This window comes from Sturnira hondurensis, unplaced genomic scaffold (assembly GCF_014824575.4).
Source record: "Sturnira hondurensis isolate 20B ecotype Veracruz unplaced genomic scaffold, ASM1482457v3 Scaffold0018493, whole genome shotgun sequence".
Lineage (NCBI taxonomy): Eukaryota > Metazoa > Chordata > Mammalia > Chiroptera > Phyllostomidae > Sturnira > Sturnira hondurensis.
In genome coordinates, this window is record NW_028091124.1 from 2,850,789 (window position 1) to 2,878,565 (window position 27,777).

Here is a 27,777-nt window from a genome sequence, read left to right on the forward strand (position 1 = left end):
TTCTCCCAGATCGCGATTTTTAGCCTCTAAAAATGAAGCACTACCAGCTTTAATTTCAAGAGCGGAACGCTGAAATTTCCATGGTTTACGCAGTGCACTTTGAGTTCAGAGGTGCCTAGACTGAGAAATACTGTTGAAGGCCAAATGGCCTCCGCCACACAGATGCACTGGGACTTCAGAGACGTCAGAATGTGGGGGAAGAAAAGCTTCAGAAGCACCGAAACACCGTCTGTCTCAGAAAAGCGACTCGTCTGGAGCTTGACAGGTAACTCTTACTAGGGAGAAATGACATGCTGTCTTTTTATGCCTCCTTGTCTGTCGGAGAGACGTCAGGGCCATGGGCATCACCGAGACAACACTCTCGTACCTCAGCTGGGAGGGGAGGTCGGTTCCCCCTCTGACCGCTGGCAGTGAACTTCTGAACACACAAACTGTCACTCGTGATCTGTGCTTGAGACACCACGCTCATCTCTAATTTGGGCTTTTCTAGGGCACCTGGGAGCCTGTTTCCGCCACAGCTGTTTTGGCTGCGTCGTCTGTGGCAGTCTCGTTGCAGGCTCCTGTTCGAAGCGCGCTGTTGCATAGCCTTGGGGACTCGGGAAGTGGCCTGGACACACTAAGGGCTCCAGACAAGCTCACGGTCGCTTCTGAAACTTCCTCCGAGCTCCCCGCGGGCTGACGCCGGTTGGTTTGAACCAGCCGCCCAGTGGAACGTGCAGCTGCTCCTAACTGAGGTGGAGGCCACGTCGCACTCTCGTGGTCTCACCACGCCCGTAGGTGGGTGGGAGCGTCGAAAGGTGTGAGGACTGCACAGTGTGGTTACAGGCAGCCTTGGTGGTCAGTTTCTGCCAAGCGGCACTTTGTGGAAGAGTCACTGGCTGGAAACACGCACAAAACCCAGTAAGATGTTTATGTGTGAAGTGGGCCACGGCTTTCCTCTAAAGCTGTCTTCCTCTCCCCTGGGCGTGGGGGGCACACAGGGCCCACTCTGGTGAGAGGCTGCGCTGCTTCCTGACTTCACCTGACCTGGTGTGGAGTGGGCGTGGTGGCGATCTCTGCGGACAGGGGTTGAAGGAGTCGCACCAGCGTGTGGTGCCTGTGGCCTAACCCTCCTCCAGGGGGCAGCGAGGGAGCATCTTGGTGGCATCTGGGTGGGCGTGTCCGCCCACAATGTCACTTTCACCACAGGTGATACTGCCGGAATCGCCCTCACTGACAGTAACAGGAGAAGACCCGCCTTCGCTGGCTGACCTTGTCAGCAGGGGACCTATGGGAGGCAACCTGGCGAGAAACCTGGGGAGGAAGCAAAGCTTCCGGACGCTCCTCTGCTCAGCCGCCGTCAGAGCCCCCGTGGGCTGCCCAGCACCCGACCCTCGGTGTCCTCGTCAACCTGAAACGATGCTGCAGCCCGACGCACGGAACTGGGGCGAACGCCACGCCCAGCATGCAGGCCGGGAGCTCCGCCCTCCCTCTGCTCACGTGCGCACCGTGGGTTGGCGGGCTCCCCTGGGAGGGACAGCAGGAGGGGACAGGCCGCTTCCTGCCACATTGCCATAGCTAACAGTGCAACTCCACTGCGAACGGCCACGCAAGGAGACGAGTGTGGGGGAAACAGAGACAACACACTGAGGCTGTAAAGGTGGTCCCGGGGCCGGGACAGCATGCCCTTCTGCCGCCACACAGCAGCAGCTGGCGCCACGTGGCAACATCGGGGAGCTCCAGTTCCCCCCCGAAGGGCACCTTTAACTTAGGCGCAGACACCGCGTTGGCCCCACCCATCCTAATGGATGTGGGTGCGCATGTGCCCCCACAGGCGTCTGTGGAAAAGAACTGTGAATCCCCCGGAAGGATACTTTGGGAAGATTACATCCAGCATCACAGAGAAAGAAAACTGAGGACATGACATGTCAGAGGGGACGAGACACAAGCCGTGACCCCAGGGCTGTGTGTGACGCCACCACAGAGTGGCAGGCTCCGAGGGGAGGGTGTCAGGTTGGAATCAGGTCTCCCGCCAGGAGGGAAGACCCCTAAACCAGGAGAGGTGCCTCTCTGCCAGGGACAGACCGCGTGGCACTCTCAGTGGGTGTGGGTGCTGTCGGCCCAGGTGGCCGTGGCCAGGTGGCCGCAAGGAACAGAGAACCGACAGGCACATGATGGGACACCAATGCCACTGCTGCCGGGTGACAGCTTGTTTGGCAGATGATCTCCAGCCCAGTCGGCGAGGAGAAGGCCCCGAGGGCCTGAAGTGCCACCGCGGGAACAAAGCGCCCCTGCAGCCACCCTGTCACTGCCCACCTGTGGTCCTCAGGGCGTGTGACGTCACACGGACTGGGAAGCCTCGACGCACCGCGACAGAGCCCTTACCTTCCGCGGGGCCTGACAGGCCGTCGGCTCTGAAGTTGCTGGTGCTCTTCTTCCTCCGGTGCTTCTTCCGGTTGGCGTGGGGGGACGGGGGCGGGTCGAGCTTGGGGCTGGCGGTGCTGGAGACGCTGGGGCTGGAGCCCAGGGAGTCGCCCAGCCCGGGGTCTGCGGGGGCGGAAAGCAGAGCAGGTCAGCAGGCTGCGCGGACACCGGGAGCCCCGGCCCTCCAAACGCCCGCCGCTGGAAAGGCAGGCGCGTCCCACAGCGTGCGATGCACGGCCCTGCAGGACGGGAGGCCCGGGCGACCAGCCCGGAAGGGAGCTGGTGGACAGGCACAGACTTCTAGTGACACCGCACTGAGTTGTAACGGGCCACAGAGCCCAGAACGTAATTCTGTGTGTGACACGCACGGTTTCCAGTGCTGTACCGTCCATCTGAACGCTGCTGAGAGAACAGGCGCCCAAAGCTCTCATCACAAGAACTCCGGAGCTGTGGTGATGGATGTTAGTTAACTGCCCACTTGGGTGTGTCACTGTCTGTATTACGCGCGGTCCTCACCCTACACTCGAGCCTACTGCCACGCGGTCTGCCACTTATTTAGCAAAGAAAGGGGCAGAGGAAACCAGAGTCTTGGGGCTCCTTGGGTTGACGCGCCTCCCGCCATGCATGCAGGCACCTGTTTTGGCACCGCCTGCGAGCCACGGAGAGGCTGACGTCCCCGCCACGTGGCACTGGGGGCCTGCAGAAGGGAAGCGGGCAGCACCTGCGTGTCGGTCGCCTGCTCTCTTTCCATCCTCGCCTCACAGGGTTGGAAACGAAAGCGAGGCGCTCAGAGACGTGTAGGCAAAGGCCACCTTCCGTGTGAGCACACGGGGCGCAGGGGTCCCTGACAGTCCAGCTCCAGCGCTGCCCGGACCGTGGGGACACTCTACTGGTGGGGACAGCAGGCCTCTCACTGACGCCCAGACCTGGTGTTTGCAAGTCGATGGAGCAGACCCAACGACTTCTGATTTGTGGGCACCGTTTGGAATATTTTAGGGGCAATTTGTCATGCCTGTATTTATCTTTATCGTGGAGAAGGCCACCGTCCTGCTGGGAGACCAGCAACGGCCGCGTGACTCAGCTGAACAGCGAGAGGCTGCAAACTGGTGGAGCAACACCCCCCCCCCCCCACCCCGGCTCTGCCCACGCCTTGGTGTCTCCCTCCAGTCAGCACTTGCGGCTGGGCTGCGTTTCTAGACACGCAGGACCCACCGCCGAGAAAGACGGACAACGCACTGCATCCAGCATGCGGGAGCAGACGGCCCACAAGCCAGTGTCCTTCTGCAGGCGGTGGGTGTGAGGAGAGGACTGGGTGTGAGGAGGCCTGGAAGTGGGGGTGGTGCCAGGGGTGGGGGCTGCCATTTCAAATCGGTGGTCAGGGCAGGTCTCACCGAGAAGGGGAGCTCTGAGGTAAGCCCGGATGTGGCGAAGAGTCGGCCCTAACGGAGAAACACAGCAGTGGGTTTGACGCACGGAGACCTGGAGAGGCTGGGCTGCGAGGAAGGGGGGTGGGGGGAGGCACCCCAGAGGGGAGGGGCTTGCAGCCCACAGGAGGCGCCGGCTGTTATTGGGGAAATGGTTTTGGGTGGAGGGGTGACATCATTTCAACTCCAAAGATACTTGAACACAAACTGCGTTTCAAATCCCTTCACTGTGTGGAATTCTAGAAAATTCTGTCACATGTCGAGAAAGGTAAGCAACAGTGGACAGGCTAAAGGGGTGTGTACACGGTGGGGCAAGGACAGGTAGCTGCCACCAAAGCACTTGTTCACCTAGAGGATGCTCTGCATGCCAGGTCCAGGTGGGAAGGCCGTGGCCAGCAGTACCAACTACAGCCACGGCTCAGGAGGGGGTCGCAGCGGCAAATTACCGCAGAAGTCAGGAGGGGCAATGTGCCGGGCCAGGGAGGCCAAGGCAGGCGGCCATCAGGAGTGGCCAGGGACCCCCGTGGAGGGGCCCACGGTTTCTAGTGAACCAGGTCCCTGAGCCCGGCACCAGGACATTAGTGCCCCTGGCTTGTAGGTCTTCAGAACTCATTTCCAAGAGCAGTGGACACTCCTCAGTTTAAATATGAGTGGTCCAAACACACCAGGCTTCCACGCCTGTTGCTCCCAACGACTCGGCTGCCTGACAAGGTAACCCTCAAAGTGAAGAGGCCCCGAAAGCCCAGCCGAGCTCGGACGCTGTAAATAAGCTCCACTGGCAACACCCCGGCACCTCCTGACTGCCTGCAAATAATCCCTTCACTGTGGGTCACTGTTTTCTGTATCAATTCCTGGGCACCACGGCAGGCGACCACTGTCGATCGCATTAACTGCTACAGGAGGGGCGAGGCGGAGAGAAAAAGGCACACCGAGTTAGAAAAGCAAGCGCCTCATTACTCCACATCTAACGTGGCTTGGACGGCGCTGCAGGGCCCCGGGGCCGCGTGGCGCCGAGCCGGCTGGGCCGGTCCACTGCCATCCCGCGCGCTCAGTGCCGGCCGTTAGTTCTTCCCAATCGGGCATCAATGCTCGACGTACACCCCCAAAATACATAATCGGAGCAATAACGATAACAGCCTGCAGTCTCTCCGAGCACGGGATGTGAAGTGTGAGTGTGAGGAGCAGCCTCCCTCCTCACTCGGGAGCTGACAGGCATGACCAGAGGAATAAAATAACACTCCGCTCGCATAAATCTCAGGCAGCCCGCCCGACGGACGGGCGGGGACGGGTCCTCAGCCGTCATCCCGGCAGGCAGGCCCAAGGACGCTCATAACTTATTTTACAATCATTTAGTTTCAGCTCAAGTGGAAACCGTGACAACTTATCTCCGCTGACAAGATGCCCTGTCGAACCTGACAATTAACTCTCTTCTGATATCTGCCCAGCCAATCATTAGCTGGGCTGCTTCCGATGGACTGCTGAGGGCGCACCTCGGCAAGAACCGCCGGCGCCAGGGGCGTGGGTGGGCTTCCGCTCTCCTGGCTGGCTCTCAGACAGACCCCGCCCCGCTGTGCCCGCTTCCCATGGACCACCACGAGTTCTGTGACCCCTGCCACTGGCCCTCCGATGCACATCCCCAGGACCCAACGAGGTCAGAGGTCGGCCCCCCACCCCCAGATTTGCAGCCTGTATTTCTGGGAGCCCTGGGCCTTGACTTGGAGGGGGGATGCGGAGAAGGGCAGTGGGGGGCTACCCACTGTCTGGAGGAGCTGTTGGTGGGCCCCAGGGCTGGCCAACTGGGAACTTCCTCCATGCTGGTTGAAGACACTACACACTTTAAATGCACGGTCACAGAAGCAGGGGGTGAAGAGGAAAAGGGGACAGGGTGGCCGGGTACGTACTGGCTCTCCTCCCTCGCACAGATGCCCCAACTCACCCCCTCGGCAGTGTTAGGAACAATATGTCAGCAAAAACCCCTTTTTTGGTATTAAAAGAATTCAAAGTGATCAAAGACAGGGCTGTTTGTCTCAGCGCAGGTGCTCAGTTGAGGGTTAAGACCCTAAAAACCAAAGACGAAGTCTTTCTGGCTGCTGGCACACCACGACACGCCCCCTCCGAGACAAGGCAGCGCAGAGCGTTACTTGGGTCTTGAACACACACGCAGCCCCTTCTGAAGCTCAGAGAGATGTGCGGGCGGGTAAATAAAGGACAGGCCACCCCTGCCCCCGAGGCAATCATAACACCCCGGCCGCTGTTGAAAGGTGAGTGTGAAGCGGAGTTCAAACCCTCGCCCCTCATACAGCCCTTTGACGGGAGCTGCCAGCGGGGGAGGCGGACTTGGATCCCCAGCTCTGAAGACGGTTCAGAGCCGGCCGCATTGTCCGCTCCCTGTGCCGCTCGAGACGTGCGCACAGAGGTGCACGGCGTCAGAAGAAGGGGCAGCGGGGACACGACGGGGGGTCGGGGAAGATGACAGGTGTTGGGGCAAAGGAAGAGACAACACAGTGCCAGACTGAGTCACAGAAGTGCGGAGGAGAGGGACATGGCGGGGGAGGGGAGCGGCACGGAACACAGAGCAGCAGTGCCTTCCTGGCCCGTCCAGTGCTGGCGGGATGTCTCCCCAAAGGGGCCGGACGGGCCGGACTCTCAGAGACCCCGTATTTACTTGGAGCCCTGATGCACGGAGCATGTGATCAAGCCTCGGCGGAGACCAGCACAGGTTCCGGTTGCTGACCAGGGTGCAGGTTTCTCTGGGAGGCGGCTGGAAGGTCCTCAGACTAACTCTGGGGCGGCCGCACGTCTCTGCGAGCACACCAGAAGTGACCGAGGGGCCCGGCTGCCTTAAGTAGGTGGACCGCACATTGTGTGTGTTTTCTCTCGACGAAGCTGCTTTTCTGGAAAAGAAAACTCTAGAGAGCAGCCACCATGTTGTCACACAGTATGAAGCAATTGAATACGGAAGACAGAGCCGGTCGGCTGGACTGTCCAGTGTGGTGCAGGGTTGGCACCAGGCTGGAGGATCAGGAAGGGGCTTGGGGACACTCAGGAATGGAAGCTGAAGGCCATGGGCCAGACTCGAGCCCCAAAGGAGACTGAGGTGGCTGCCCCCGCCTGCGGCCACTGCTAGCCCCGTCCCCTCCCTGTCCTGGGGAGTGCGGGCCCAGCCCCCAGCCCCGTGTCCTCCTGTCCTTCCCTCCCACCCGGTGCACTCCGCTTTCTCTGCATCCGTTGTCGCCTCGCCCACAGCAGACACCCCACAAGCCCCTCGTTTTTCCCCAGGCCCGACGGCCAGCCCCCACGGGATCCAATCACCTTCTTCAGGCGATGACAACAAGGAACAGGCGGGGAGGGGTGCAGTGAGGCAGCACCTGGGACGTGGGCGTGGGAACGTGCCGAGAAAACCCGGAAGAGGATCAAGTGGGGTGTGGTGTTTCTGGGGTCAGAGGTTAGCTTGCTTCCTGGCTGACTTTTGCTGGGGTGTGAGCTGCCCACAGCTGACATGCTTCTGGGGCTCCAACAGGCTTGGGGGTGCTCAGAGCAGCGCCATCCGGTGAGATGATTTCCCTACACGGGACCCTGTTTCTCTCCAGCCAGCCACGTTGCCCGAGTTTGGGGCTCTGGCTGCTACGTGACAGAGACGCTGTTTTGCACAAAGGCGCCCCTGGCTGAGCAGGCTGGGAAAAGGCCCAGCGTGTCTGGCAGAAAATTAAATACGGAGAAGTTAATTAAACATACACCCCTCTCTGATGACGCGAATTTCCAGTCTTCAGACACTTGGCTGTTCCTATCACCAGTCACAAGGAGCCCAGTTACCTGCTGGGCACAGGTGTCCTGCCTGAGGCCCCGGGGGCAGCCTTCTGCCCAGAAAGGCGGTGGCAGGCTCTGTCCAGGGTGCTGAACACGCCAGAGTGGTTCATTCAGCTCCAAGGACGAGAAAACACCGAAACCCGCCCCTTCTTGACGGCACATCCGGGCTCTTCGCTGACCCACACCATGTGGTTTGGAGGAGGAGCGTGCTGGTGTCCCCAGGCTGACGAAAACCTGGCACACGCAGGCTGAAGACAGGTGGCGGTGTGACCCTGACGCACCGTCCCGCTGACCCGCTGAGGGTTAAATGTATAAAAACTTCCACTGTTTCCACATCCTGATGCACGCAGCGCTCCTTAGTCTGCTGAATTGTTTCTTTACTGAGTAGACAGATTTCAAATTTTTGAACTCAGTGCCTTTGTGTACACTATGACATCAGGACAGCTTCTAAAGCAGGGGCCGAGAGGGTGAACGTTTGTGGGGCCTGGAAACGCACTGAGGGGCTTCTGGAAGTTCTGTGCGCGACCACCAGCAGTGCCAGGAGCATCTGAGCCACCAGCTCCCTGAAGCCTGGAGGCTGCTGGCTGACTCGGGCCCCACTCCTGCCTGCTGCCCGACAGAGGAGTTGCTGTCCCCAGCATGGTCGCATCGAGTGGCACAGAGGGGAAGGGAGCGGGGCCACATGGTGGGTCCCACAAAGAGGAATTGGCACAGCTGCAAAATCCCGAGGCCACTTCCAAATCCCAGCCTGGCCACCTGGCCATGTGACTTTGGGTGACTGATCTCCTAGCCCAGTTTCCTCACAGGTAAAACAGATAAAATAAAGGGCCCTCCCGAACACCTGGTTCTTGACCTGCACAACCCACAACACCTGCTTCCCTCCATCTCTGTCAACAGCAGCGCCCCCTTGGGGTGCACGGGCCATCGCCCCTGGCCATCCACACCAAACCACACGGTCCTTCCACCATGAGCTTGGCGTGGGGCCAGACAGACCAGATAGACCCACTCCCCAAGCCCTGCTCTCTTCCAGAACTACAGCGATGGAAGGAACCAGAACACGGAGTGCAGTGCCCATGCCACGTGGCTGACACCCTGACCAGGAGACACCAGCAACACTCACACAGTAGAGGGATGATAAACGCTGGGGACAAAAGTGAACACGGAGGATGGGGGTGGCAGGTCACTGCAGACTGTCACCTCCCTCAATCTCAAAAGCCACGGCAACATGGAAGCAAAGGGTGATCAAGCTCTTTAAAACCAGCACCCTCCGAAAGTTAAAAGACTCTCGGTGCAGAACTGCGGCTCGGAAACTTGCATCTCTGACGGAGCAGAGGGTAACCGAGGGGCAGACGCTCCACCACCAGCCAGGACGGGGCAGATCCGGATGCAACGGGCAAGATTGAAGGTGGATGAAGGGCGGTGCTGGTGACCGCGGCTCTGGGGCTCCTGCAGCCACGACCACATGCAGGCTGCCGCCCCTCAGCTCTGAGTACTGCACTTGGCCAAGGGGACTCTCCCCTAGGCGACAGCACCCCTTGGATTCAGCGCTGCTCTGCAGCCCAGCGGCCAGTAGGCACCGGGTGCGGAGCACGGGCGTCCAGCCAAAAGGTCTCTGAAGCCAAGGCCAGTCCAAGACACCAGCTGAGGCAGGAAGAAAAGGGCAGAACTCTGGCTCGAGCCTCTGAATGCCAAGCAAACAGAACCCCGGCAAGTCTACAACTGTGCATTTGAGACCTAGATGTTTTAAATACCATTTAAACACCAGCTTTAAAAATCTGAATGAATAATAATCCTCACAGTCCTAGGCACTTTGAAGAATAAGTTATTACCATAGGAAAACGACAAGTTTTACCTCCTCTTAAAAAAGTTCTCCACTTTCTTCAGGGGTCACGCGTCATCTTTTACTCTGTTTGAAGTCAATGGTGTGTGTTTTGGATACCATCAAACGCTAATCCGCAAAGTCACAAATCATAACATCTTCTGCACATTTAAAATAACACCTGAAATCAAACTCTGATCCTACAGAATTTCACGACCTCGTCGTAAACCACAGGACAGGTGCTTTGCGAATGAAAGGGGTCCCTTGTGGTTCCCAAGCCTTTAGTGACAGTGGGTGGCATGCCGCCCTTCGAGCAGCAGCCCCGAGGTATCAGGTGCCTCACACGGAAGGCCAGGCCACTTGAAAGAGTGCCGCGCGCCTCGGAGGCTCCGTCCTTCCTGCCGCACCTGGGCCCTAACAATCGCCCCAGTCAGAGGGCTCAGGGTGGGGGACGGGCCTCCCGTGCTTCGCAGGCCGGCTCTGAAGCGCTGGGTCCCCCTGGTGACGCAGCCGCAGGTGACTCGCACAGAGCCAGCTCCATGGGGGCGCCTGCCACCACACAGGCCACAGGTGGGGACGCGCATCGCCAGGGGGGTGACCCAACCGCACGTTAAGGGAGCGTGTGCCAGGGCACGCTCAGACACCAGGTCGTGTCCGACCGGCCATGGGACCGCCCCCCTGCCGGTGGGAGGCGCTCTTTCAGGGCCTCGGGAAACAGCACCAGGTAAAACAGAGAGACGGGATGGGTTTAAAGAACAGACACCGTCAACAGTGCAAAAACCTAGCAGGCGAGTCCAAGCGCCAGCCTGTCTGTACGTGCAGGGCTGCAGATGGAGGCGCGATGTCAGCGGCCTCCCAGGCCGACAGCTAAATGTGAGGATGTCTGTCCGAGTGTGGGCTGACCGCCCCTGAAGAGGGTGTTTCCCTTCCCACTGTTTCAGAACTCCGCTAGCCCGTGGCTGCTGACCGCTGCCCGCTGTGTGTTTTACTAATATGCGCATTTCAGGGCCGTGGCCACCCTGTCCCGTCCCCTGCCTGACAACCTGACATTATCAACCCACTCATGTCCCCAACGAGGGGCCCTCGAGGCCCCTGCAGTGGCAAAGTCCAGACAACAGCCCCACCTGTGCACTGAGGGCTGAGAACCACCTGGCACTGCATTCTCGCCGGTGACGCCGACGGCCTTCCCCTCTGACGACGCCGTGAAAATGCTGTCTTCGAAGTCCTGGTCAGCGGGAGTTTGTTTCCTTCCGTTTGACGGTTCTAGCAGTGCTGAGGTGTCTAACTTTATCAGACACGATTTTGTTAGACCACATCGTGGCGGCTGTCGTACCAGCATGCGTTCAAAAATAAAACCGATCAAAATGGGTGAGTTTTGGGGCAGCCATTTCAACACAGAAGATGGAGTAAAAGAGCAACAGTTTCGGTGTGTGATGCCTCCTTATTTCAGGAAGAGTAAAAACACAGTTGAAACCAAAAACAGACGTGTGTAGTGCATGGAGAAGGTGCTGTGACGGACAGAACCCGTCAGAAGGGGCTAGGGAGGGTTCTTGCTAGAGATTTCCCGCCGGACGAGGCGCCAGGGTCGGGACGGCCAGCTGCAGTCCACAAGGATGGATGGAGACCTTGACAACAGCGAGTGTCCTACGACGCGGGAGGCGGCCGACCTGTTCAAACTACCCGAGTCGAAGCTATTGGTGAAGGAGAGACTGTTTCTTAGTTCACGGGGAAACTAAATGGACTGGCCCAGCAGTCACCAGGTCACAACTATGTAGCAGGCAGGGTGACAGCAGGTTCCCCAGATAAAGTGGCAAACAAGCCGGTCACAGCAGACCGTTCCAAGTCCACCCAAGACCTGGGCTGGAGTTTCCCCTCCCCGCCGGAGCCCGACCGTCTCTTGCACGCAGCGCGCTCTGAGATCCGACGGTGTCAGGCCGCCCTGTGCACCGGGGGGCCGGCAGGCTGGCGAGGCGGGAGGTGCGTGGAGAGTCCCCTCATCTAGGGTATGGGGACAGTGCCCATTCCGTCCGGGCGCAAATGAGTGGCTCCTATGGATGGGACCCAGGAGACCCAAAGGCCCCACCCTACCCACCTCACCCAGGGGGCGTGGATCCTGCCTCGCTGGGGACAACCCCAGGGTAAGTCTGCCCCCAGGTTAATTATTACCTTAGGGCCACCACATCGTAATCCCACTCTGCAGCCATTTCCAAAAATGACAAAAACCAACCCAGGCCGGGGGGAAATCTAACCATGACGATGACGACGAAGCTTTAGTCAAGGAAGAGGCTTTGTGAAAAGGGAGCAGCCACTCAGAACACGGGCCTGAAGCGACACACGTGTGCACTGCGTGTCGTGACCACCTCGAATCAACCGCCCACCAGAGCACGTGCCCGGGGAAGGCAGCAGTCGGCTCCCACTCGCCCGGAGGTCAGCCGGGCACCGCACTCGGGATGCCCGCCTCCGCCAACAGCCCTGCGGAGGAAGATGAGCGAGGTCCCCGTTCAGAGCCGCGGACCCCGCCGCAGCGTTTCCCAAGTGCTGTTCGGAGCGCGACCTCCTTCAGCCGTCCGAGCTCACCAGCCAGAGCCACAGCCCTCGCTTCGGCGTCTCCGTTTTCTGAACGAGGAGCCACTCAGAGTGTGACGGCGGTGTTCGAGAACGAGGATTAAACCTACCTCTGACAAAAACATCAATTCAGCATTAATTCTAGAACATTCTTTCAAGCAAGGAACTGACTGACTTCGTTTGCGCCACAACAGTTTTAGCATATTCCCTCTGTGACCATTGCGGAGTGTGGGCTCTGTCCCAGCAAAAATAATACAAACACAATGAGATAAAGTGTGTGGAGACCCTGTGTCGGATGGGCTTTGAGTTGAGAGCATTTTCTTCACCACGGCTGCAACTTTGTCAACATGGCTCAGCCAGACCTTGTGGCGGATCCTTGGGGAGACTGCTGCAAAAGGAAAGGCAAGGCTGTGTTCCCAAACAGTAGCAGTTTTCTCTCCTTCCTGAAGCCGAGCCCGGCCCCCTGGGGCTGGCAGAGGGGTCAGCGGAGGGAGCAGCAGCAGCAGCCCGGAGGGAATCTGCAGCTGGCTTTTCATCAAAGGGGCCCGGTTCCTATTCTTCCCTGGCCGCCTGGCGTCCCCTGGGGGGAGGTTAAAAGACAGCCTGCCCACCACCCTCCTGGCCGGATGCGGGGGCCCCCCCAACCCTGCCCCCCCCCCCCTGTGCTCAGGAATGCGGTCTTTTCCTCTTCTCATGGGTTCCTCAGCAGCTTTCTGAGATCTGTGATTCCCCCTTGAACACCTTCTGGCCCACACTCTGTGACGTCCTATGGCACAGGTGGCCCCACAGCTGGCTGTCTCCTGCCGTCTCTGGGGTCTGTCACTTGCCGGGGAGTGGAAGGACTTCGAGTGCCCACCGGGAGGAAGGGTTCCTGGGTCCTGAAGAAAGACTGCCTTTTCTACCAGTGTCCAGGCCCCCGGGGACTGTAACCCGGCCAGACGCCCTCCCCACGCCCCGCAGTCTCCAGCAAACACCTCATTGGCCGTTTCTGAGCAGTGAAGGGCTGCCGCGGAGCACCTTCGGGGCGTTTCAGTGCCCTCGATCCCCCAGGCTTGGGCTGGCCAAGGGAAGCAGCCCACGTCCTCAGTTCCTTCCATGAATTGCAAGTGCCTTTTCCAGCTCGAGGCCTCCGCCTTCCCCCAGACCTTGCCACGCAGCGCGAACGACATCCAGCAGTGCAAGGGCGGCCGTCCAAAATGGGGCAGGAGCGTCATGGACGCTCCATGAGCCAGGGAGAGGCAGCATGGCCAGCTCGGGGAGCTCGGCTCCACCGGAGCCGGGAGGGCGGGGATCAGCTGTGTGGCTGGGGCCGGTAAGCGAGCCTGGTTCTTATTTCAGGAGGATGAGTGGAAAATGGAAGGAGGAACGTGCCGTGGAACTAACGGGCTTCCTATGCCAAATGGGCACAAGAATGGAGCTCAGGAGGCTGGCTCAAGGGCAGCCCCAGAGCCTCGGCTGCTCGGGGACGCGTGCTGCGCTGGGTTTGCTGTGAAGGGAGAAGGCGGGCCAGCGACCTGGGGGCTCCAGCAGCAGAACGGAGGTGTGAGCGGGACGTGCACAGGTTCTTCCGGCCCCGCTGCAGGCACAGCCCGACACCACACTCTGTTGGAGCACAAGGGCGTGTTCGACCTAACACACATCTCCAGGAAAAAGTAAAAACGAGAGTCTCTGTCCACACAGGAGCCTGCCTGCAGCCACCCTCATGCCCCGCACACCCCCGCACAGGCCCAGGGGCTCCCACCAAGCCCCTGGGAGGCTGCAGCCCACCCCACTGCACCCCTTCACAGCTGTGAGCAGCTCTCCTTCGCCCTGGGGGTGGGCCCCTGGCTGCCCTGGAACGTGAGGGGCTTCCTGCGCCTCGGCAATGCTCTTCATCGGGTGACCAGTGGCAGCACGGGGCAGGGACCGGGTGTCTGACCCTGGTCTCCCCCACACTGCTTCCCATCCCCACCCCCAAGCCTCCAAGATCCCCTTGGGGCTTCTTGCCTCGGTCGCTGCCGGGTAAGGGCCACTTTCTCGCATCACAAAGACTCACTGCTCTCACTTTTTTGATAAAGTTTCAAACAGAACCTGTCCCTGACCAAGTGCAAGTGGAAATTCGGAATCTTTCTACTACAGGATTCAGTTTTGAAAACAAAACCTTTTTTTCATGAATAACACGTGTTCATTCCTGAAATGAAACGGGGGGGGAAACAGTTAAAATCCTGGGTATCGCCCCCCCTTTCCAGTCTCGTAACTCTCCCCACACACGCGTGTGCAGGGGGGCACACACGGGGCCCCGTCTACACATCACACGGCGGATCCTCACTGGCTGCGTAACCTTGAGTGAACGACTCACGTTCTGAGACTTGGCTTCCTCATTTCAACACGGGAACGGTGCCGCCTCCCTAAGCCTCCAGGTGTGCCTGGCGTGGGCCACGCGGGGGCACGGTAGGTTTCGACTCTCAGCTCTTCACATCATTCCACAAAACCAGAGGGAACATCGCCGCAGGGCAGATGCAGACCAACGCATTCCCTGCTCCAGGCCGAGGCATCCGAGACGTGGGCTAAACAGCACCCTCACCCGTAAGACAGTTGGAGTCCATGGGGGGAGAGAACGGGTGACGTAACTGGGGAGTGCCTTCCAGTGGTTGCCAGAAAGCAGTAATTGGCACGCGGAAATGTACAGCAGGGAGAGGACGGGCCTTGGTCACACACGCCCCATGTGCACAGTGGGAGGCTCCCGACACAGCACGTGCAAAGGCCCCGGGGCCAGACCACAGGAGAGGGATGCGGAAGCCAGTTCGTAGGATGACGACAATTGTGATGTGAATATCTTCTAAGTCATTACTGGGTTGGCCAGAAAATTTGTTTTCCTGTAAGATAGCTCTAGTGGTGCCGTCTTCATTAGAAGCAATTCTGTTAGATTGTATTGTGGCAGCTGTCACATCAGTGTGCCTTAAATAACTAATCAAAATTGGTGAATTTTCTGTGGCCATTTTAATATTGAAGGTGGAACAAAATATGCAACGTTTTCAGCCTACTATGCTTTATTATTTCAAAGGGAAAAATGCAACCGGAATGCGAAAAAAAAAGAAGATTCGTGCAGTGTGCGGAGAAGGTGCCGTGACTGATCGGATGTGTCAGAAGTGGTCTGTGAAGCCGCGTGCTGGAGATCTCTTGCTGGACGATGCTCTGTGGCCAGCCGGGTGGACCAGCTGAGGTTGACAGCAATCAAATTGAGACATCGGCTGAGGAGAACCAACACTCCTGCCCACGGGAGGCGGCTCAGAATATCCAAATCAATCGGTTTATCGGTGAGGACGCAAAACGTGCCTCATTGTACAGAAACCACCCCATGCACCTGTTCGCCAACTCAGTACACGGGAAGCAATCCAGGCTCCACGCTACCACCTGGTAGGAACTCCCCAGAATTTAGGCACCCGACCCCTGCGGCGGCGGCTCATGGAGGGTGTTTCCAACTTCTGAACTGTTTTTACACAGAGCAGAAACTTAACATGTTAACGGGTGAAGCCAGTTATGACATAACCCGACTTTTGGAAATAAGTAAGAACACGGACTGGAAGAGGCATACACTGCCCCTCCTGCAACCAACACTTTAGGAGTTTTTGCTTTTAAAGCAAAACACTTCTCTATATTTTTTTATGTTTCTAAAATGCAATGTTTTGTAATCGAGGAAAAAAAGCAATAATACTGCAAAACTTAGGGTTGGGAAACGTGAGCTCACGCACGTGCTAGAAGGAAGAGGTAGGAAAGGAGGTGGGAACGTGTGCCCCCAATGCCAACATCAGGCTCGCTGCGTGCCAGACGGGCATCCTGCCCACGCGCCGGGCGGGGGGCTCTCACGCCGGCGTACTTCTTACTGATGCGTCAGGAGGAGCAGAGGGGGGAGGGAGACGACTGTACTTGAATGACGATATGAATTTCGAAAATCAAACAGAGCATAATGAATGCAACTTTAAGGAAAAAAAGGGGTATTGTTTGAAAGAAATAAATTGTTTTTTCAAACGAAGCAATTGTCCAGGAACTCATACCAAGGGGACTGGATTGCTCGCCGTCTGGCTGGCTGTGTTGCTGGCGCCCCCGGAGGGGGGTGGAGCGTGAGCGCCAGGGGCCGGCCCAGGTAATAACCCGAACCCTGACGGCTGCAGATGGTCTCACGTGCGGCAATATCTCCAGAATGCGTGGCCTGGGTGGATGCGCAGCCTCGCAAATCTCATCTCAGGGCCTGACCCGTGGTTCTGCCTGGCGCTGCTGCGGCCTGCTGATTGATGGGGGCCTGACGTGCCCCTGGACTTCAATTTCCTCTGCGCCCCACTGTAAAGGCATCTTGCACAGAGACGGGGAGTGGCCCTTCTGGACAGAGGCCTCCCTGCACGCTGTGCTGTCTGAGGAGCACAGCCGCCAGACCGGCCGCGGAGGCAGCCTCATCCGGGCAGCGGAGGCCTGGCCTGCCCCCTGCACCGAGCAGACTGGGACATGAAGGGAGCAGAGGCTGGACAGCTGGCTGAAGTGGGGGCGCCACTCTCTGGTGAACGAGCTTAACACTGTGAGCTCCACGGAGCAATGGCTTTGCTAGTTATACGGTATGTTGCAAATATTTCTAAAGTAGTCACGGTGGTATCAGTCACGATTTCAGAGTCCAGCTAGGAAGTGTTCATCGACAAACACCACGGAAACACGGAGTGCTTAGGGGCAAAGATAACCACTGAGGTCGTCCGGGAGACGCGGCGAGCACGACGGCCCCGGGGGACCTGAGGGTGTGGGACTGCGGGGTGCACTTACGGCCACGTGAAGTGCCCGGACTGCGTGTCAGTGTGACTGTCACTGCCTCCCTGTAAGAGCGCATTTTAAGAGACTCTGAACTATACACAGGAACACCGACCTGATGCTGCAATAAGATTTTAAAGTCCCAGTGCAGAGATAATGTAGCAATTAAAATAGCATTTATAACTAAATATCTGTAAATGTTTCTTCCCAGAAAAAAGGAAAATTTTAAGTCATTTGAAATAACCATCTGTTTCTCCATGATATAAAATTTTTAGTATCATTGCATAATTAATATTAATATCACTTTTTGTTAATAATCTTATCTGTCAGATAATAAAGCAAAGATGTAGTGAAAGACAGATGCATGGCAGTAAGTTTAAGAACACGCAAGCAAGGCACCACCTGGCGCTAACAGAAACACACAGAGGGTTGGAGAAAGACCCTCATCAAGCACCTCGCAGCTACCCACCCATCAACGACACCCTCCCTCTCCCTCCCTCCCACACACACACACACACACACACACATTTCTAACCCCCTCATAGCTTCTACTCCTTTCTTCCTGCCACCCATCATTTGCAAGCCCTTTGGCCCTTCCCTCTCGGCACGTGTTTACAAACTTATGATGGGAGGCAAGGGAAGAACTGGGAAGCATCCGACCAAACTGCATTCTCAGAGTTGCCAGAGTTGCTGAGGAGACAGTGTGATTGCAGTTTCTTAACCCCCTCGATCCTCAGGCTGTGACGCTGAGCAAACCACAGAAATGCAAGGTAAACACACTCCCAGCTCAAGAGTGGCAGGAAACCACGAGGAAAAGTCCTATATATTATTTAAGATATACAACATTATAAAACTAGCTGTGTTAATGTTATAAATACAAAAACTTACTTAAATTTTCTCTCCAGTTGGAGAAACAGTGTATCTTCCTGATGGGTCTTTGGGTATTGCTCTACCCATATGTGATATCATGCTGGGGTAATAAATGGTGCTTTTATCTTAGAAAAAAATTACTCTTGTGGTGATTTTGGGGGGATGGGTAGGGCGGGAGATGGAATAGAGTATAGGGGGTAAACAGTCATGAGAAAAAATACAATAAAAAAAAAAACTATTCACCCTGGCTGGTGTAGCTCAGTGGATTGAGCATGGGCCTGTGAACCAAAGGATTGCGGTTTGATTCCCAGTCAGGGCACATGCCTGGGTTGCAGGCCAGTTCCCAGCAGGGGACGCAGGAGAGGCAACTGTACATTGATGTTTCTCGCCTTCTCTCCTTCACTTCACCTCTAAAGATAAATAAATAAAATATTTAAAAACTATCCAAAACAAAAAAATTATCTTAAAATTCAAACTTTACAACCAAACCTGTAGGGACCAAAGGAAATAAAACACTAAGTGATTCTGTAAAACTGTAGATTTCTGTAATTTAGGAAATTGGCTGCACTGAGGCCAATGAGAAATGACGTCACTGAAGATGCCACCGGGACGAGAGACCCAAGCAGTGACGCTCATGCAGGAGGCCCCCAGATGTCCTGATCAAGGGAGGGCGGCCCACCTCGGATGGCTCTGCTCCCTCCCAGCCATGCCTGGCCCAGCGCCTGCTGTCTACACATCAGACGACACCGCTGTCACCTCACCGTCACTGTCCTCCCCAGAACTGCAAGGGCGCTCGACTGCAGGCTCAGGCCCCAACCTTCACAGGGCCCCCCTCGAAGCCTTCCCCGCCTGGCTCTAACCCCCTTCCCTCCTGATGCCCCACCTCCAGCTCCCTCCCCTGGCCATTCCCCCAGCCCCCAAAGCTCCTGACGTCATGCCTCTCGTGCCCCCTGGCTGCACAGCCCTCATTCCCACCCAGGGACAGCAGCTGGGCCCTCTAGCATTCGAGTTCTCAGTGTTAGGGGGCCAATCCGCAGCTGTCTTCTCTGGGGCCGCTTCCAAACACGCCCTGGGTGCCACACCCGTGGTACCGTGCTTCCTACAAAAGTGCTCCTGTCTCCGTGGAGAAATGTGCTCAGTGACACGCACACTCGTGCCAGGCTGCGTTTCAGGAAGCAGACAGGATGCCTGAGCCACTGCCCACCCGCCCTTCCCTTCTCCCACTTGACTTCTTTACTCCTATCACCTGTCTGCCCTCCAGAGGCTGGGACTGTGGTTACGATCCCTGCCCCAAGGTGGGGGCCAGGCCTTGAGGGACACACAGCAAGGGCCCACAAGCATTTGTGACAAGTGAAACTGAATAGTCAACCACTAGGAGGTGCAGATTAGACCGCCCCTACTTAGCACTGGGGTACCCTGGGATTCTGGAGTGGGTGGGGGCACTCTCAAGTCGGAAACTCATGTTTAAACTCCAGTAATTACTCTGAACGCTGTGCGAGGTGCTGCTGACGGTCCCCCGTGGGCGCCAGGAGCTGTACCCACCCTCGGCCACCTGCTCGCTCTGTGCGTGGGGGTGCCGGCTGCACTTGGAAACGGCTTCCGGACCACCACCAAAGCGTCGTGTGAAAAAGGTACTCAGTCTTAGCACTCAACGAATTCCCTCCCAGAAACTGGCAGAGGCCTCGGGGCTCATTTCGCTAGCCTCCATGTTCCCCCTTGCCGCCCTGAGGCCAGTCCCTCTTTGGGGGTGTTTCAGTGAACGCAGGGTGACAAAACAACTTGGTGATGGGAGAGCAAGTGGGGGCAGGGTGCCCCCTTCTGATTGGGTAGGGAACGAGCAGGCGGGCTGCGTAAGCCAGGTCTCCATAAAGCACGGAGAAGAGGAAGCCTGGGGACCTCGGCAGAATGGGGCGGGATGGGCCATCTGGTGTGGTGTGGGCTTTCAGGAGATGAGCCATCGAGACGGTGCACCAGACACATCAGGGGCTATACCAGTGGGGGTGTGGGGGCTCATCGGGCAGACAGAAAATACCAGGAGCACACTCTGTGTGCAGGAGAAGCCGCTGAAGTGTCGTGCAGGGAGCTTCGTATCTGACTGATCTCCGTTTGGCCAGGAGGAGCCTGGCATCCTTCAGGGAGGCGAGGGTGAGAGGCCGGAGGTGAGCTAGGACCGCGCAGGCACAGTGGCAGTGGGATTCGGGGACCGGCGAGGGAGGGGAGGGGAGGGGCAGCCCCGTGGGTATTACAGGAGGTCGAGTGGAGGGCATCAACCGCATGCGCTGGTCCCACGAGGTGCGAGGAGGCGACTGTGACCCTGAGCTGCTGGGAGGATGAACATGGAGCGGGGAGGGCTTGCGAGAACACATGTTTTCAGAATGAAATCTGCAGTTCTGCTCTGAACACACTGAACGTGAGCTGTCAACAGCCTTCCAAGTTCGACGCAGGAGCCAGAGGTCAAGGCTGGCATATGAACTTTAGAGACTTCCAAGGAGTTCGTGCAGAGAGGGGAGAAGGCTGCACCCTACGTGGTGTCAGGGACTGAGTCTAGCAGAGGACGGTGACAGGAGGAAGCCCCCAAGAATGTGTCATCACAGGAGCCATGAGGGTTTAAGCAGGATGAAGTGGTCAGCAGGTTTGCTGCGCTCAGAGAGCAATGGGGGACTCAGAGGTCCCCCAAAGGGAACCTCGGGACTGATGAGGTAGCCGGTCTGGTCGTGGGTGTTTGCTCAGTGCTGGGTGGGACACGGGCTGGCATGGGTCAGAGAGAAAGGGGCCAGTGGGGACAGAGATTGGACTGGAAAAGCGTGCGAGGAAGGCAAGCCAAGAAAGAGATGGACGCCACGGAGGGCACGTTGCAGGACGAGACGCCCGAGTGGGCCTGAGTGCCCCGAGGAACGACCTCACGGCTGGAGAGATGGCGGTGGGACGGCAGAGACATGGGTGACTGCAGAGGCAGAGCCCTGGGCCTAGAGCCAGCAGGGATGGCCCTTTACGGGGACAAGAGCACAGGGGCAGTGGGTCAGATACTGCAGCCTGGGGCGGGGCTGGGAGGGCGGGCGAGTCCCTCTCCTATTATTCGGATGAGGCACAGTGAGGCCGCTGCTCGCAGGAGAAAGCAGAGCAAACACCCGAAACAGTCGTCTGGAAACGTCACGTTGTATCGGACTGCTTTCCGCTACTGTTTCAGAACCTTCCTTCCTGTAACTTGGGCCCAGCGCTCCCAGCTCTGTTCTCTGGAAGTACACAGAACAAGCTCCTGTTTCTCACTCATAACCACGGTCCACACACATGGTTTGCACCCTCAGAGACCTCCACCCTGGCTGGACGTGACACCTGGGGGACATTCCAGGGCCCCGACTCCTCCCGCCCCAGCCCCTGGCCCCAGGAACTGCAGCCGCACAGCCAGGTTCAAGCCCCCGGGAGCTGGCACCCTGGTCCTTCGGTCCCTCCCATGTGATGTGCGCTTCTGACCTTTCCCCACCTCCCTGCCCACTGCTCTGGACCCTCCTGGTTTACCAACACCCTTCTGGAAAAGTGGCCCCACAAGAGAATCCCACGTGCCCAGAGCGGTCTGGGCAGAGCTGAGCCAAGCTGGCCAGGGCCTCCCGAGGCAGCCTCACCCGCGCCGTGGCCTTCACACGTGGAGGGTGCCAGGATGCGCCTGTCCACAGGTGCCGCCCGCGTGACCTCACACAGGTACCAGGAGTTCAGCCCGACAGTGGGGCCACCTGACCCCCAACGGGGGCTGGCGGGAACACCCGCCTCAGGCCGTGGTCTTGGTGGCCATGAGCACAGCCNCTCCCGCCCCAGCCCCTGGCCCCAGGAACTGCAGCCGCACAGCCAGGTTCAAGCCCCCGGGAGCTGGCACCCTGATCCTTCGGTCCCTCCCATGTGATGTGGGCTTCTGACCTTTCCCCACCTCCCTGCCCACTGCTCTGGACCCTCCCGGTTTACCAACACCCTTCTGGAAAAGTGGCCCCACAAGAGAATCCCACGTGCCCAGAGCGGTCTGGGCAGAGCTGAGCCAAGCGGGCCAGGGCCTCCCACCGCCCCAGTGCTGTGGCTCTCGGTACCGTCTGGGCAGAAGCGCTGTGTGGAGTCTGCCCGCTGAGCTCGGCGCCCTGCCTCGCAGCGTGCAGCTGGCTCCCCGGGCCGTACTCCCATGCCCAACTCTCCCGAGGCAGCCTCGCCCGCGCTGTGGCCTTCACACGTGGAGGGTGCCAGGATGCCGCCTGTCCACAGGTGCCGCCCGCGTGACCTCACACAGGTACCAGGAGTTCAGCCCGACAGTGGGGCCACCTGACCCCCAACGGGGGCTGGCGGGAACACCCGCCTCAGGCCGTGGTCTTGGTGGCCATGAGCACAGCCCAGCGACCCCTAAGACACAGCCTGGGTCAGGAGCAGCCCTGGTGGCTGACCTGCTGTGAGCATGCAGCTGCCTGCCCCTCAGTTTCCTCGCCTGAAAGGGGCTGGCACGACTCTCATCCCAAGGAGCGAGCCTCCTTGGGCGCCATGTACTCCATCGAAACCGGCCGGAGCCAGAGGACTCTGCCTTGGGGGCGGCCTGCAGAGCTGAGGGGCTCGCTGCACAGGGGGCCTGCCTTGGACGGCTGCAGCCACCTTCTCAGGAGCAGAGACACGCTCCCTTCTCTTCAGGAAGGGCATCGGCTCACGGCAGGGCCTAGAGACGGGGGCCGGGCGGGACCACAGAGCTGCGCCCTCGTGGCCTGGAGCAGGGTGTCTGGGCCTCAGCTTCCAGGGCTGCACCCTTCTTGGTGGTGAGGGGCGCCCCCGCACACAGAGTTACTTAGAAGCCCCTCCGGCCTCTGCCCACCAGATTCCAGCAGCACATCCCCCTTGCCGGCTGTGATGCCCCAAGACCATCTCCAGATATCATTAAATGCCCCTGGGAGGGGGGGGGGGGCAGAATCACGCCTAGACAACCACTGGTCCAGAGAAGAGGCTGAGGGCCTGAGGGGCCCAGAGATGCGGTCTGGGCGCTGTGGCTGCAGGCAGCAGCACCCCCCTCGGCCATCTGTTTTAAAGGATTTCCCGACTTCTGCCAGGAAGGCGAGAACCGCTGGTTGGCAGGCACAAGATGCGGTTCCCCCAGATCCGACGCTGGGGGCAGCGCCCCCCCGGCCAGCACCTGCTGCTAGAAATAGCTGATGGGAAGGAACTAAGGAGATAAAGTACAAAGAACAGAAAGTCTGATCGGGAGGAAGAAAAACGTACCTTTCCCCCCTGCGGCCAGTCACCCTAGGAGGCGCCGGCTTTCTCCTCCACAGCGTGTGGAGAGGAAAGCAGGCTCCGAGCCGAGCGAGGGGCCGGGGTCATCCCTTTAATTAGGCGATGAGCTGGGGAGGGGAACAGACCGCGGCGGCTGAGGCAGGGAGTGCCCAGCTTTGAGAGATGAGAGCCCACGGGCCCTTTAACACAGAGCGGAGCGGAAGGTGGACGGCAAACCCCAGGGAAGGGTTTCTGAACGCCAGTCAAGATTTGGGGCGAACCGACGATGAAAGGAAAGTTCAGGATAAGCAAGAGAAGGGGACAAGTCTATCTATAGTCCATGTCCTTATAAAGCAAGCTTTGTAAGAAGATAAACAACTTTTGTAACACAATGTTTTAATGTGAAGTATCTGTTTCTCTACGGAAATAGCAGAAAGGGGTGTGTGATAAGCTCTGGAATCAAACAGACCTGGCTTTGAATTCCATCTACTCGTGAGTGTGGTCTTCATCTTCCCAGTCCTTTGGAATCTCCATGATCAGACAGGGGTGACGGTTCTCAGGAAACGAGAGCGAGAAGTCAGGCTCCCTCAAGATGCAGAGGCAGGTAACACCCTGACAGCCCGTGCGATGGGTTCCCCCTTGCCCCTCATTAAAACCCCCCTACCACCTAAATCTCCTGGCGAGAGGGTCACACTACCACCACCTGCTGGTCACCTACTAGAATTGACAGCATACTATCCAAGGAGAGAACAAAGCACTCAGAATGTCCAAGTTAAAACCGATGGTCTGACATCGAGCAGCCTGGGGATGACCCACAGTCAAAACACGTGCTTGGAATCTCAAACGCAGGGTGCTGACCCCCCACCCCTGCCCAGGGCCAGCTCTGGGGGGAGGGACAAACAGCAGGCGGTGCCACAGCGGGGACTGGTTTTTCCCAGCTGTCCTTTGAACAACCATGAACAAACGTGCTCCGCATGGGGAAAAATATATCCACGTGAGCAACACCTCAAAGGCCTCGCAGTCCGGCACCTGCCTGCCACAGATGCTGACGGGAAGGCAGGCGACGTGCCAGCCAGCAGGAGTGAGTGTGAGCACTCGTGCCTCCCCCCCCCCCCGTACAAGAGGAAAGATGGATATGGGTTTACGCTCCGTGATGACAAGGCCGGGCAATGGCCTGGTGGAGGCGGGCCGCTCCAGAGTCATTTGAAGCAATGTGATATTGACGGTGATGGCCAGTCAGTGCGGAAGATGATGAACAGTCGGAAGGAAGCAATCGGCGCAGGGGGTGGGGCCCGCAGAACCACCTGCCAGTCAGGAGGCGGGGAAGCCTGGCTGTCCCGACAATAGTCACAGTTGAGGCACTGGGGCCAAGGCCGGCCCTCCCAGCCTCCGGCACCCAGGGGCCCAGAGCAGGTGTGATGCAGCGTGCGGGCGGTCAGCCTTGGCGTGAGCTACGACAGCCAGGTCGCTACAAATGACCCCCGGGAGTCCCCCCGCCCCGCTCCCCACGGCGATGCTAACCCTGGGCTTGCACTTCTGGACAGAATTACCTATAGGGAAAATGATTAATCCAAAACAAATCACACGCTCCCAATAAGATTGGAGAAAACCCTGAGCCAATGGCGGGTGTGGACATAATTGTTCCGCATCTGTCAATGAAGCCCCACCGCCCCCACCACCTGCAGACACCAGCGCCTTTCCCCGGGATTACGAGTGGGTGCGCGCGGCCCCCCGCTGCCATTACGGTGATGAACAGTCGGAGCCACAACAGGCTCTGACGTGCAGATCAATTCTGGGTCCGTAAAGGATCTGCACAAGAGGTTCCGGACAGGAATTTACAGCCACCAGTTTTTATTCTCTCTCGCTGCAAAAATTACTTCTGTCAAACACTTAGGGGAGTGAGAAAAAATGTTAAAAAATTAATTTTTCATGTACTACAGGAACGGCCTTTCTCAATGCAGAGGCCCAAGATGAATATGTCCCTGCGCTTAAAGAATTACGCTGGGCCGCGTGTGGCGCCCCACGGAGGGGGACCGCGCCGCCCGCGCTGCCTGCAGGCTGCAGACGGCAATTTGAAACCCCGAACGGAGCTGTCTGGATTTTCTCCGAGGGCAGATGCGGCCTCCTGTTCGCAACGCCAAATTACATTAGACATTTAATTTTAAACCACAGGCACTTAAATGTAAAACCTGAGAGCGGTCGTGGTGGTAAAGCAGTGGGGAATTCCAGGGCGCGGAGCGGCTTCCTCCTCTCTCCCCCCCTAATTTAACCAGAGCCGCCTGTTTTGCGGGTTTGCACACTACAAAGTGATCTGTCTCATTAGGAGTTGCTCGCAGCTGCTAGAAGACACAAACCCCCGGGGCACCTCTGCGTCTAGTGGGGAAGACTTTGAAAAGTTCTCTGGAGCCAAAGTCTTAATTTAGTGCGGACACCGGGCCGGAGAAAAATGGGATCTCAATGTTGTTATTATTATTAGGTTTTACAATAAAAGCATATTCACTGATTCATGGGCATTTGAATTCAAAAGCTGCTTAGCTTCTCTCGTCCCTGCTGCTAGCGCCGCGCAGGCTTTTCATGACGGCAACATCCAAACCGGAGACTCAGGGTAGAGATAAAAATGATTAAAAAAAAGGGCGGGGTCTGCATCCACGGCCACTTAAAAAGGAAACTGCTGCAGACAGCGCTCCATCCTGTTTGTGTCTTCCGGGGCTATTTTCCACGCGCGGAAGGGGACGCTGGTGCTCGAGTGGAGGCCTTGAAATCCGCTCACAAATGCGCTTTCTTCAAGTCGCCCGTCAGATCCTGTGCCCTGGTGTTCATTAAAGATGGCTTGCGTCTGGCCGCTTGGCCAAACCCAAGAAGGCGGGAGGCCGGGACCCTACCCCCACCACAGGCAGACAGGGCTTCAAACCACCCCCCCCCCCCCCCGGGAGAACTGAACAGCCTGGGGACCTTGGTAACACAGCTCCGATCCAGCAAATCACGGGGCAGGGGGGTGCGGCTGGGGGGGGCCTGGACACTGCATCGCAGCCAGCTCCCAAGTGCTGCCCGACATCACGTGGTCCAAGGCCAGCTTGAGAAGAAGAAGCTAAGAGGGCTGTGTTCCAGCTTGAGCATCTGTCCGTGGAGGGCTGGAGACCACGCACAGCACCGAGCTCCACCTGTTCTGCACGCACGTAGTGGGTCTGAACCGATCCTGAGAGTCTATGTTCCCGGCCAGCCCCCAGGGGGCGCTGCTGCTGCCTGTCTAGGCAGTACCTCTGCCGTACAGCTGAGGCCTGGAATGAGGCCACCTGAGTCTGCATTCCTGNACAGCTCCGATCCAGCAAATCACGGGGCAGGGGGGTGCGGCTGGGGGGGCCTGGACACTGCATCGCAGCCAGCTCCCAAGTGCTGCCCGACATCACGTGGTCCAAGGCCAGCTTGAGAAGAAGCAGCTAAGAGGGTTGTGTTCCAGCTTGAGCATCTGTCCGTGGAGGGCTGGAGACCACTCACAGCACCGAGCTCCACCTGTTCTGCACGCACGTAGTGGGTCTGAACCGATCCTGAGAGTCTATGTTCCCGGCCAGCCCCCAGGGGGCGCTGCTGCTGCCTGTCTAGGCAGTACCTCTGCCGTACAGCTGAGGCCTGGAATGAGGCCACCTGAGTCTGCATTCCTGCCCTTGCTGGATGGGACTCCAGACAAGCGTCACTGAATCTCTCGGTGCCAGCGTCTGCCCATCAGGCAGAGGGAGCCCACGGCAGCGTCTGCTCCCTGAGGGCCAGACGGCGTGGTCCAGAGGAAAGCCCCAACGGACAGTGGCTCTCACCATTATCCCTGCCCCGGTTCCCATTCAGCGTGCTCGGCACGACACCCACTGATACTTAGAGATCACCGGCACGAAGGAAGAAGCCTTCCGGGAACCTGGAGGGACAGCACTTCTGCCACCTTTCTGGGTTGTGCCGTTTGAAACGTCAGCTGTCCGTGTTAAAACAGGGAGTTGGTCAATGTTGCCATTCTGGGCTCTTCTCCGCTCACACCTCCCACCTCCCATCCCGCTGCAGCTCCTCGTTCCTGCCCCTCCCCTGGCCTCCTCTCCGGGTCTCGGGTCTCGGTCCAAACTGCCTCAATGTCGGTAACAACGTCCTCCTGTGGTTTTGCACGGAGAGGTCCATCTGGCTCTTTAAGCATCACCCAGGCTCGATGCTCCTTCGGGACAGTGCCCCTGGTTACTCGGCCCACGAGTTAACCAGCTGCACTTAACCAGCTGCAGCCCAGCTTCTCTCTCAGCGTCACCCCACAGCAGGCTGGGACGGGGCCACAGCCCTGGGTTTCTGGTCTCCCGTGTTCAGGGTCCCAGCTCTGCCACAGTAGGGTGCTTAACCAGTCTTCGACAAATGGCTACACGAGTGAAGAGTGGTGGCCCGAGGGCGCTGACACACGAGGAATTGCTCTGTCATTTGACAACGGCGCCTGCACACGCACGTTCTGGTGGAGCGGTGTGTGCATGCCCGTGTGCCGCAAGCAACCTCCGTGGGAGGGTCCGAGGGGCCAGACATGACAACCTTTCAGGATGTGGTGGCAGGGTGCGGCCACCACACACAGGAGTGGCCAGAGGCAAAGAGCTGCCGGGGGAGAGAGCCAGGCAGCGACTGTGCAGATGGAAGCTGGAACGGGGTGGATTCCAGATTCACGTGTTGCTGCCGACCCCTTCCCTACAAAGATGCTCCAAGTGCAGGGAAGGACGGGGCGGGGTGATGCTCTCAGGAGTTTGGTCTTCTGACCACCGCCCCCCTCTGGCAACCCCACAGCACATGAAGAGCAGGGCGGAGAAGCAGGCACTCTGACTGGGCTGTGTGGGCGACTCGGCGCCTCTCACTCACTGGCCGTGCTTCACAAGGAGGGGCCAC

At 58.3% G+C, this 27,777-nt stretch overlaps 1 protein-coding gene across 10 annotated transcripts in view; it reads right to left on the bottom strand.

Moving 5' to 3' along the window:
* AGAP1 (ArfGAP with GTPase domain, ankyrin repeat and PH domain 1) overlaps positions 1-27,777 on the bottom strand; it is a 391,784-nt gene that overhangs the window by 88,426 nt on the left and 275,581 nt on the right. For all 10 annotated transcript variants that reach the window (XM_037069293.1, XM_037069292.1, XM_037069291.1 and 7 more), the window contains one exon: positions 2,365-2,526. In XM_037069293.1, coding sequence (XP_036925188.1) covers positions 2,365-2,526 — 162 coding nt within the window. The remainder of the gene's footprint in view (positions 1-2,364; positions 2,527-27,777) is intronic.